This window comes from Leuciscus leuciscus (assembly GCF_965113295.1).
Source record: "Leuciscus leuciscus genome assembly, chromosome: 2".
Lineage (NCBI taxonomy): Eukaryota > Metazoa > Chordata > Actinopteri > Cypriniformes > Leuciscidae > Leuciscus > Leuciscus leuciscus.
In genome coordinates this window covers 60,721,970-60,733,923 of record NC_138726.1, presented here as the reverse complement: position 1 = coordinate 60,733,923, position 11,954 = coordinate 60,721,970, and the positions used below count along the sequence as shown (strand labels likewise).

Genomic DNA, 11,954 nt, shown 5'->3' with positions numbered 1-11,954 from the left:
CACTCGCAAATAATCTTAGGGCAATAAACAGTTTGTGCTGTAGTTAAAGCCCGACTCCGACAAGTCGAAAATAAATGTGCGTTTCCAACAAATTAATTATGTAAACGACAATCTCATGAGTCACGAGAAAAAAAAAAAATATCTCAGAAAGTGCACTATCGCGCTGGACTTCCCGTATCACCTCCGCTTTTAAAGCCGGGATCTAATCCTGTTTACATGAAATAAGCCTGCTCCCGAGCAGGTTTAAGCTTGCACACCTGTTGCTATGACAGCAAGTCCAGGATGAGCTTCGAAGAACCAAACAATCCAAGATCATGCCAAATCGTCAACAATCAAATCCAGCTAACTGAGTTAGCGACGTACGAAGAACGGGCCCTAGAACTTACTCAACAGCAGATTACAGGGAACAATACTTCACAAACACACATGGCAAACATGAGGGCTAAATACACAGACTAATGTGTATTAGTCTGTGTATTTACTCCTCTCAAATAGAGGCCTGGTCTGTTTTTTAGTATCGGGTTGTGTTTGATCTTCTAAAACCCGTCATATCGTCTGTTCTATGTTTTGATTAGATTTCACATGACAGACGCAACCGTTCATGAACGACTCATCACTATGTGCGCGCGCGTGTGTGTGAGGGAGAAAGAGGAGATAATAGGCCTATATTTCATTAACTTCGGGATGTTATCCTTAGGTATGTGGCCTGACAGTAGCTTCTGATTGAAGCGAGGATCACCTTATCCATTGTTTCAAAGAGGGAGCGGCGGAAGCTGTTAGTGCAAGCAAGGCAGGCAGAGTTAGCGGAGGCTGTAGAGGGAGAAGTGGTGGACAGCGTCGTGGAGGAGGAATTCGCCAATGAACTTGTAATTGAGGATCGTGGGGATGATGATAGTGATGAATAGTTGATGATAGATGATAGTTCTTTGAAAACCAAAACCCCCTGTCTTCGCCACTCCCATATCTGTCAAAGTGAAACTAAACTGCTGTATTTAATGGCATGTTCTATTCAGTGAAAAAAAAAAAAAAAAAAAACATTGACTGCTGCATTTATTTATTTAGCAGACGCTTAATATTAAATGGCTTTAAAAAGAGGAATGATTTAGTATAACACACGTGATTTCTTTGAAAACCAAAACCCCCTGTCTTAGCCACTCCCATATCTGCCAAAGTGAAACTAAACTGCTGTATTTAATGGCATGACTCAGGGGGAGTTTGGAGAGATCAACATTTCTGAAGACAGGAACAGACAGATTTTCGCTCCAGGTCATTTACATTGTTCAGGTAAGGAAAATCGACTAAAAATAACTATTTAGATGGGATAAATAATTAAATTGTTTTATGTAGGCATAGCATAGTCTGATTTCAGTACGATTCTGATAGTCGCTCTCTATCTGATGACAAAGTAGATTAAATAAATTATGCTATTGACATTGTGTCTTTGCAGTGCGTGTGTATTCATAGATTACCGTATTGTTATGATGCCAATTTGTGGCTTAATTTAAATTGAGCAGCAATACTGCTGTGGTTAAAGGGATGTCAAGTATTTATTTATAATTTATTTCATGTTACTGATGAATGAGTTAAAGCGTAAAGCAGGCTACAATTTGTGGTTGCCTCTCAGTTTTTCCACAGGACTTTAATCACTAAAGACAAAGTGTTCTCTACAGTACATGTACAAGACATTAGACACAAGACAATACAACACATTCGGCAGACGCTTTTATCCAAAGTGCCTTACATTGCATTTCAAGGTACACATTTACATTATTATCAGTTCTTGCTTTCCCAGGGAAATAAGCTGATAAAGTGTTTATATATATATATATATATATATATATATATATATATATATATATAAAGATCCATTATAAAATTAGGCCACATCCAGATCAATAAATGCAACTTGTTGAAAAAAAATGTAAATGACTTTACAATTTATGTTTATTTTAGGTAGCCTAGCTACTTTAATTTAATCTACATCTGTTGTTATTTGTGATTAGAACTCATGACAACACATTACAGAAAATATGATACACTAATTTTGACAAGAAGACTCTTACATGTATTCTGAAGTGCCCTGACAAGTCTGAGAAACCGAATGCCCCATGTTAACATAGGCGTGGTTTCTGAGCTTGACACTAAAGTATGTTAAAAACAAATTGCTTTATTATAATTTATGCATACCAGTGCAACTGGTGAAACATACATTTTAATCATGGATCCGTGAAAAATGGCTGTGATGAATCTGTAGCCGTCTAACATCTGCTGGAAATCCAGGTAAAACTATCTGCGTGCACGCGCATTCCCCCAATTAACATGATCCCCAGTTGATCCGTAACACCAGCTCTTGACTGTAAATGTAGGTAGGGCAGATGATTCTGGGTCTTAGCACAAGTTTATGTTTTAAAATAAAAATTTATGCTAAACATTTTTGTAAGCTTTATATTCTAAATGCTGAACACATGCAGAACACTTTTGGCAGAGGTTGCGGGTGGAACTTATGGGAGTGATACAGACCATAAATATTTATTTCAAGATGCAAACAAATGAAACAATTATAAAACACATTATAGATATGCCTAAATCAAGAATAAAGCGTTTATAGCTGTATTTATAAACTGCTTACTAATGTAGGAACAATGCTTTATAAATCATGAATTGACTATTTACTAATGATTAGTATCATGCAGTTATTATAAAGTGTTACCTGATAATTGTTTTAGCTGTATCCCCCAGCAGTCGTCCATCACGTTGTGTTCATACCGTTAGGCTGCGATTGTTCTGATTCTTACTATGGTTTACCGCTCTAGTGAAAAGAGTATGGAAGTAAAATAATGTCAAATGTTTTTGAAATAAAAAGCCTGTTGAATTGCACTACTTGAAAAAAAAAATAGGCATTGCATTAACCATGCTTGCATTTTAATGCATTGTATTTTTAGGGCTTGCATTTTTATGGGCTGAAATTCAACATGGTTGAATATTTAAGCTGTGAATATTTCAATTAAAAACATTTCAAACACATTTTCATTATTAAATATTCAATAATCCATATTCACATTTCATATTTCACTTCCAAAATATTCAAACTGTTTAAAAATACAACCAATAATATTCAACAGGCAATTTTCGGTCCATTTTATTTCGCTTTGTAAATTCGCTTCCACAAATTCAGTGGTTCAAATTCGACAGTAAATTCAACATTGACGTCCAGGAACTGCAGGAAAAGCAGTAGATTGCCGAGCATACTCTCCATCTGCTGTTAGTCAACCTCACCAGCAGGGGGTGCAAAAGCGCGTGTTGTTGACGAAGACCAGCAACAGTTAGAGCAAGCCATTCATTCATAAAACTCATTTACAGCAATGTAAGTGTATTTGTGATTATTATGAAGGCGGTTTTATGTTAAATTCAGTGTCTTCACAGTTATGTTTCCTGTGTAGCCTACATGCATCTTTCTCTACCGTGAACGAGATTATAATGTTATTCCCCGATGCGGATATACAGATCCAATATTAAATTTTTGAGGTTGACATATATTTCTCTTAGTTGTTTAGTTGCCTTAACTTTATCGTGGCGATGTGCTGCATGAAGGCTATTAGGGTTTCCCTCAATACATAAGGATTCCCCTGCTGGACATATAAAACGCTTAACGTAGCTTAATGTAGGCTACTAATACAGTGATATAAAAGATCAAACTCGCAGGCAAGCAGATGGACTCAGAATAACGCGCAAAGTTTAATGCTGAGCGTTTCCCAGTGATAGACTGGCATAAAGTTGGCTTGACGTTGGATATTCGCACATTTAGGGACCGTCTCTATAGTGTGTACCACTTTGGTATACACGTTTCTAACTTCAATAGCATTTGAATAGAACAACTTACAGTCATAAAACCAACTGTAAAGTGTTCATGTAGTGTCAGGCATAATGCGCACCCTTTGGATTTTTGATATTTATTCAAATAAATTAAAGTTTGCTTTTGAAGTTAGAAACGTGTATGCCAATGTTGTATGCAACTTTTGAGACGGTCCCTAAATGTGCGAATGCCCAATGTCAAGACAATTTTACATTTAGTAATTTAGCAGACGCAAAGCGATTTACAGTTAAACTAACAATAGGACAACAATATGCAAGTGCTATGACAGTTTAAGCTAATGGAATACATGTAGGCATACTATATATGTATAGCCTATAGCCTATAGCCTATATATATATATATATAGAGAGAGAGAGAGAGAGAGAGAGAGAGAGAGAGAGAAATAGAATAGAATAGAATAGAATAGAAAGTGTTAGTATTAATTGATCAAGTGTTGATTTTATGCCAGTAGGCTATATCACGAAACGCTCAGCATGAAACTTTGCGCGTTAAGTTCATATTCTGAGTCCATCTGCTTGCCTATATAGTAGCCTACATCCTACATCCCCAATAAGGTGCAAGATTGGTCTTTCATATCACTGTATTAGTCCATTAAGCTACAAGCGTTTTGTCCCAACGGAAGGGGAATCCTTGAGTGTGATATTGAGGGAAACCGATTATAATCCTGTTCATGGTAGAGAAAGCTGATAACATGTAGGCTACACAGGGAAAGTAACAATGAAGTTATTGAATGAAACATAAACACAGCTTTTGTGTCTTTATCGTCTTTTCCGCATATATACTGACACAGATAATCATTTTCATTTTATGAATGAATGTCTTCGTCAACAACAAGCGCTTTTGCACCCCCTGCTGGTGAGGTCGACTAACAGCAGATGGAGAGTATGCTCAGGAATCTACTGCTTTTCCTGCAGTTCCTGGACGTCAATGTTGAATTTACTGTCGAATATTTTTAATTGAAATATTCACAGCTTAAATATTCAACCATGTAGAATTTCAGCCCACAAAAATGCAAGCCCTAAAAATACAATGCATTAAAATGCAAGCATGGTTAATGCAATGCCTATTTTATTTTCAAGTAGTGCAATTCAACAGGCTTTTTATTTCAAAAACATTTGACATTATTTTACTTCCATAAAAGAGTCACTCCTCAATTCTTTGCAATGTTCTGTTTTCTAGATACGTTTCCTCTGTTGTGAATGGCAACAACTGTGAATGGCAACAACAAAAAAAAAATTACAGAGCTAAAGATGAATGCTTGATGGTTTGTTCAAATCATATTTTACAGATCGTACAGATTCACATGCTACAATGTTGAACAATAACAGAGAGAAGAGCAGCTCAGAGTCTGACCAGACAGAAGAGCAACATGCACATTTCAACAGGTTAGTGTCATATTCCAATTTTTTTTTTTTACAAATTCAGTTCTTTCATTTGGAGAGAAAAAGTGAAAAACTCAACTCATCAGATTTCTACCCAACTCAAATCACATACAAATGCTCTCTAAGCATTGGTTAAATAGTCTGTTCTTTCAATAGAAAACAAACAAACAAACAAAAAAAAATAATAATCAGCTGCATTACAGACAAACTTAAACTGCAAACAATTATTATAAAAATAAAAAAATAAATAAAAAAATTGACATGACAATTGAGCTGACAGAGACATTCTCATTCACCTTTTAATTTACAGTATACAAAAGTAACTGACATGATATTCTTCATAACATCTCATTTTGTAAGTCTTCATGAATATGTAACAAAATACAGGCAAGTGATTAGGCTGTAATACCTAATAGTGTTACAATAATAAAAACAGCCATGACTCCTAAGCTCGATCAAGCTTTATTCTATGCAAAAATAAATCATCACATTACTGTAATTATATTATTATTGTTAATATTATTCAGCTATTATTAGTACTATTGCATTATCTAATAAAGAGATTTACTGCTATTTAGCTCCAGCTGGAGAACATTCACCTCTCACCGGCTCCTCTTGTTTCCTCTTTAAAGAGCATCTTGCATGTAAAAAAAATAATCTAAATGAATATATAAACGTGTATGAAAATACCATATGAAAAGATAATGCAGGATTTAAAATGTTTTAAAACGACAAAAGGACACCAATTTAGTAGATAAAGTGAGCGTTTCTTTGACTGCTCGTACAAACCGCTTTTTTTCAACATCGCGTCATTTTACGTCACACGAGGGAGATGTGTGCTGTGCTCTGCCGCAGCTCAGTGCAGAGTAGGTTGGTATTCAGTAAGAGCGGTCGTGAGTCAGTGTGTTTTCAGTAGGTTTTGTATTTCAATTTATCATCGTCATGGAAAATTTTTGTGTTTGTGGAGCTTGCAAAAACTCCAGCCTTTCAGGACATCGAGTCCACCGGTTTCCTAACAAGAAAAAGGACGGTGCTATCTTTTGTGCCTGGGCGCGGTTTGTGCAGGTGAAGAGACGGGATTTCTCTTCCGCGTCGGCTTTGGAAAACGCGGTCGTGTGTAGCGTTCACTTCAGATCGGAGGATTATCGTCCCGGCGATATGGTGCGGTTCCTTCAGTGCACGCATCTTCGGGTTCTCCCGCCGGATGTAGGTGCGAGCACAACATCAACTGGCAAACGCAATGTAAGCGGAACGAAACTGAGCTACTCGTTATTGTGTTTGTGTGGACCGTTTATCAGTTTGGACCAGTGCAGCGCGAGCCTGATCAAGCAACACTGTAACTGCGAGATCCAGTAAATAAAGCATTTGAACTCGCCAATGAAGTAAAAACATCGCTGCGAGATCTAGTGAGAAATATTCACATTTCTCCGTTATTAACGGATCAAACAGCGCTGACGTGGAAACCAGGAATAAACATTGTGCAATGAATGAACGAACTATCCAGTGTCCACAGATCAGCAACATTCACCATGGCTTTACTGTAGTAACACTAACTGCAACCATGGAAGTTTTGCATTTTCCACTAAGGCCCAGTATGCATCCACCTCCCTGCAACACTGACTTTCCTCAGCTGTAAACATTGCCTCGCATTTCCCACACAAGCACCTATGGAACAAAAAAAATGTATCAGGAATAAATATCTCTCTGTCTCTCGACGAGAAACCGCTAAGTTATATCACGTAACGTTAGTCTGGGCGGATATTAATGAGCATGACAAACGCCTGTTCAAAGCTTAGTTTCTGTTATTGTAAGTTCCAATATGTTCTGTGTAACATTAATCCTGGCCTGTCCCTGCTCTCTTGGCAGCCTAGCAGGCTCATAATTGTATGGCTGTGGTCCGTCAACAATTCCCTCAGCGTCCGAAATGTCATTGCAATCCATTTTTCCCTGTTGTTTGAATCGACCGCTCTCCCTCGTGCTACGTCACGCCCGTCACGCCCATTTTCAGATGCGGAAGTAAAATTTTCTCACAAAAACGACTCCAGAAGCCACTGTAGCGTATTTATAATTTTTTTTTTTAAAGAAAATCTAGTTCCCACATTATTTTTCTATACATTGACTTGTTGGGTCTTCTAACCTGCAAGATGCTCTTTAAGTGCTTTAACATGCATGTTGTGCTCCCGTGAATAGCAAGTTCCGTCTTGCATGTATTGCACACGACAGCATTCTTGGTTTGAAGTTTTGTGAAACTTTCACACACCTTGCTAGTTCAGATTCGTTAGGGTGACCATATTTTAGTTTTCAAAAAACAGGACGGGGGCGTGGTTTGGTGAGGTGTGGTTAAGGGGTGGGGGCGAGGTTGTGGTGAATTCATCAAAAATTACTTGACAAATGCATTCACAACCTTGCAACTATGTTATTGTACTTTAATACATAAAGTAATACATCCTTTCCATTCAATGTTTGGGCAATTCCATTTGGGCTTCTTTTTTTTTTTACGCTGTTAGGTACATCTTATCTCGCACTTGACCGTAAACTGAAGCGTCGACCGTCGCGTCCTGGTCGAGTCATGCTGCTAAAATTGAAATTCTGTGTCTGTGAACGTAAAGTCCGCCTACTTTGATTTTGATTTGATTGGTCCTTTCAAATATTCTGACATTGACGAGCAGTGTGACAGACCAATGAGGCTGAGATGAACACACACACACAGGCCTCTGTATTCTGACGTGCTCTCTACTTGCCGCTGCGGATTGAGGAATGCGCTGATTATAACAAAACGGGGCGAAGCCGGTTTCATATGTTTTGTGTGCAAAGGCAAGCGTATATTTAAAGTACATGCTTGATGGCCCAATGAAAAATAATGAAAACCAGGACATTTTCATCACTTTATAAAAAACAGACAGGACGGCCAGGACAGGACGTGAAAACAAGACATGTTCTGGGAAAACAGGATGTTTGGTCAACCTAGGATTCGTTTGCACTCCATCATAATTCGCGCTGTGTTTTCTTCTACCGCAATAGCATTTGTAACGGCTGCATTACACTCTAGTCAGTGCTACAGCACAGTAGCGGTCAAATCGCGATATTGCAGGACCTTACATTAGGTCACATGAGATCAACGACTACTCAACAACAAAGATATTTGTCGACATTTTTTTATTGTCGACGTTGTCGACAATGACGACTAATCGTTTTCAGCCCTATACAATATATACCTTTCGTTCAAAGCAAACAGTCTGACATGACGAACTCATCCAAGTTGTTATATTCCTTTTTCATTCTTGTTTATTTTGTACTTCAAAGCAGAGGTGGACAGTAACAAAGTACATTTACTTGAGTACTGTACTTAAGTACACTTTTGAGTGTACTTTACTTACTTGATTACTTGAGTACTTTTTACTCCACTACAATTCTGTCAAGGTCCTTGAGTAGAAAGTAGTAACGTCAGTCAGGGGTTGCATTTTGGTTGGAAATGAAAGTCGGGTTGACGTCAGAACCCGGTGTCAGATTGACATCAACATCGGACAGACATTGGATTTTGGTTGGAAACGAAAGTTGGGTTGACGTTAGAACCCGACTGATGTTGGTTTCTAACATCAACCAGATTTTCATTTTCAACCACAGTACAACGTCTGTCCAACATTGGATATTAACGTCAATCTGATTTTCATTTTCAACATTGGGTTTGGTCTTCTAAATGTGAATTGTGTCATTGTTTTGGAGCACACTAGCTTATAGATTACAGTAAGGCTAACATATTCATACTAAAAGCCAAAAAAATGTATATGGCACTATTTGAGGGAACAGCCATTTGGGTGTCTGAAACCATGATGGATGTTATAGAGTGCACTTATTCAATCTCACATTCAATCCCGCTACTGGAACTGTGTTCTAGAAATAAATGTGATATTGATATGAGGGCAGGCAGCCATAGCCATATTCAGGCATAAGGTACAGTATTACAACGACAATACAACAATAATAAAACAATGCATTGACATTTACTTTTTACTTTTGATACTTAAGTACTTTTAAAAACAAGTACATCTGTACTTTTACTTTATATAACAACAAAATATGTAACGACGGTCAAAAAACTGTATCACTCCGTCACTTGCTACTATCCACCACACGGGTATGATGTCTTAATTCCCTCATCAGTAAGCAAGGACATAACAAAAGCAAACATAATAATATTATAAACATTCTTAATCTTTGTAAAGAATACAAGTACAATGAGTAATAATCTAACAACACTTCAATATTATAAAATATGCACAATTTAAATTATGGCTCTAACAACTACTTATAATAATATAAACTTTATTTGTAATACTAGTTGCCTCCCTGGATATTAATGTCGGTCATTCAGCATTTTATTGTAAACAGTTGGCAAATATTGCTGTATTGTCTCGCCATATTCAGCTGCTTACATCTTACATCGTATTCTTAAAGGTTAAAAAGCGCTGTTCTTGATTTCCTGCTCAGCTTCTGTGAACTCTAAACTCTAACTCTGAACTCTAACTCCTTAAATTTGTTTGACTATCGCAAACATTTTGACATTGACAAGCTCTGTTAGAATGCTCCATTGAGCCTGACCACGTTAAATAGATTAGAATTTTTTGACTCAAGTGGGTCGACAAAAGAATAGCCTAGGCTACGTAAGTTTACTATCATTCATTCTTTATATAGTAAAACGCCAGCCCATAAAACTCTCGATGCTCCAGATAGCCAGTCCACCACTGTGAACAACCATCATCCCACAGGCACCGAATGCTAATAAAAAGCTGATCGAAATCATAACATGTTTATGCTAACTAAAGTCTCTCTATTGTAGATCACGTCATGATGGCACCAAAATAAATACAGGTCCTCCTGCAGTTTACCCCCTGAACACTGAAATATATTGTATTGATGGGAATCAGAACAAGATCAGACGATGGACATATGGACAAAAAGACAGAAACAAACAGAACAAAGTCATACTGATGGTTGGAGAAACCGGTGCTGGAAAAACAACTCTCACCAACACCATGATCAACTACTTACTGGGAGTTAAGTTTGAGGATGAAACAGAAGAAACTGAAGAACATTTCCAGACCTCTGAGATCACTGTTTATGAGGTGTTTGTTGAAGAAAACCCAACATCTCTGACCATCATTGACACTCCAGGATACGGAAGCACTGAAGGATTCGAGAAAGACAGAGAGATTGCTGAGTATCTGACCAGATTATTTTCAGATGAGGATGATGGGATTCGTTATATTGATGCAGTGTGTTTTGTGATGAAGGCGTCTCAGAATCGTCTCTCTGGAAAAGAGCTTTACATATTTCACTCAGTTCTGTCTCTGTTTGGTAGAGATATACAGAACAACATAGTGTTTCTACTCACACATTCAGATGGAGGACGTCCAACAGATGCTCTCAATGCCATTGACACAGCAGAAATACCCTGCAGAAGAGACGAGAGAGGAAAACCTGTTCACTTCTTATTCAACAACCGACGGAAAGAGGAACGAGACAAACTGTATGAGCAAAAATTCAGATCAGACTGGAAAATGGGAGATGAAAGCATTAATAAGTTATTCATACTTCTGGAAGAAAAGAACAGAAAAAGTGTTGAGATGACATTAGATGTTCTGATAGAGCGAAGACAACTTGAAGCCTGTGTCTCTAATCTGATAGAGCGAATCTCTGAGAAGGAGTCAAAATCTAAAGAACTGACTCAGATTCAGGAAGCCCTCAGACAGAACAGAGACAAGATTGAGAAGTGTGAAAACTTTCAGTTTACAGTGACAAAGTCCTTCAAAGAAAAAGTCCCCATTGAAAATGAATGGTTGTGGAACAGTAAGGCAACCTGCTGCTCCGTCTGTGAGGAAAACTGTCATGAGTGGGGCTGCTGGTGGGTGAATGATCTCTCATGGTGTTCAGTCATGAGTAACAGCCACTGTACTGTGTGTACAGGAAAGTGTCCTTCCAGTGTACATGTCAAAGAGAACAAAAAATATGTGCTGAAGGAAAAGGACGTCATTATGACATTTGACAAGCTTAAACAGGAGTATGAACGCAATAGTGAAAAGCCTAAAAGCTTTGATAAAAATAAATTTGATAATACTAAAAAGGAACATGAAAGTAGCATGAAAGAGTTAGAGAATAAAACAGAAATAGAAGAACAACTGAAGAGCGATCTGGAAAAGATTAAAGAAAAAAAGTCCAACCAGCTGCATGAAGCTTATATGACCATTATAATTCTCTCTAAGATCGCATTAAAAGCAGACAGTGCTTTCACTCTTCAACATCTGGATTTCCTGATTCCCAGACTGAAGGAGGAGGGAAAAGATGAATGGATGAAGAACCTGGAGGATCTGAGGAAAGCTGGAGAAGAGCAGAGAAACAAGGGGGCTTTACGTCATATGATGGAGTTTGATAACTTATTAATTCATCTATAAGAATAAATGCAACAAATCTTATGATGCAAGATGAAGATGAAGCAAGTGCTGATCCTTCAGGGATCAAATCAATTTGCTCAAAGGAGTTTAATAAGATCTATTATGAAATTAATGAAAATATTTGGTCAAAATATATTATTTTTTAAACCAATTTCTGACAAAAGATTATAATTACTTTATTTCTCTTTATTATTGTTATATATTTGTCTGTATCTTAATCATTTATGTGGTACTTTTGGGAAGGTTTTA

At 37.4% G+C, this 11,954-nt stretch overlaps 1 protein-coding gene across 2 annotated transcripts; it reads left to right on the top strand.

The window, feature by feature from the left end:
* Window positions 1-1,236: 1,236 nt before the first annotated feature.
* On the top strand, window positions 1,237-11,721 carry LOC309492445 (uncharacterized protein). Of its 2 annotated transcripts, none has more exons than XM_082161428.1 (3): window positions 1,237-1,284; window positions 5,163-5,259; window positions 10,094-11,721. In XM_082161428.1, the coding sequence occupies exons 2-3, from the start codon at window positions 5,186-5,188 to the stop codon at window positions 11,703-11,705; spliced, it is 1,686 nt and encodes a 561-aa protein (XP_082017554.1). In that variant the 5' UTR covers window positions 1,237-1,284; window positions 5,163-5,185; the 3' UTR covers window positions 11,706-11,721. The 2 variants fall into 2 exon arrangements, with proteins under 2 accessions (XP_082017554.1, XP_082017555.1); XM_082161429.1 differs by having other exon boundaries at window positions 1,270-1,284; window positions 5,172-5,259.
* Window positions 11,722-11,954: the final 233 nt, after the last annotated feature.

Bases quoted from the DNA above. Each gene is read 5' to 3' on its own strand.
- LOC309492445 (XM_082161428.1), top strand. From the start codon at position 5,186: ATGTTGAACAATAACAGAGAGAAGAGCAGCTCAGAGTCTGACCAGACA. The intron at 5,260-10,093 runs GTTAGTGTCATA...TCTCTATTGTAG, and splicing joins CAACATGCACATTTCAACAG to ATCACGTCATGATGGCACCA.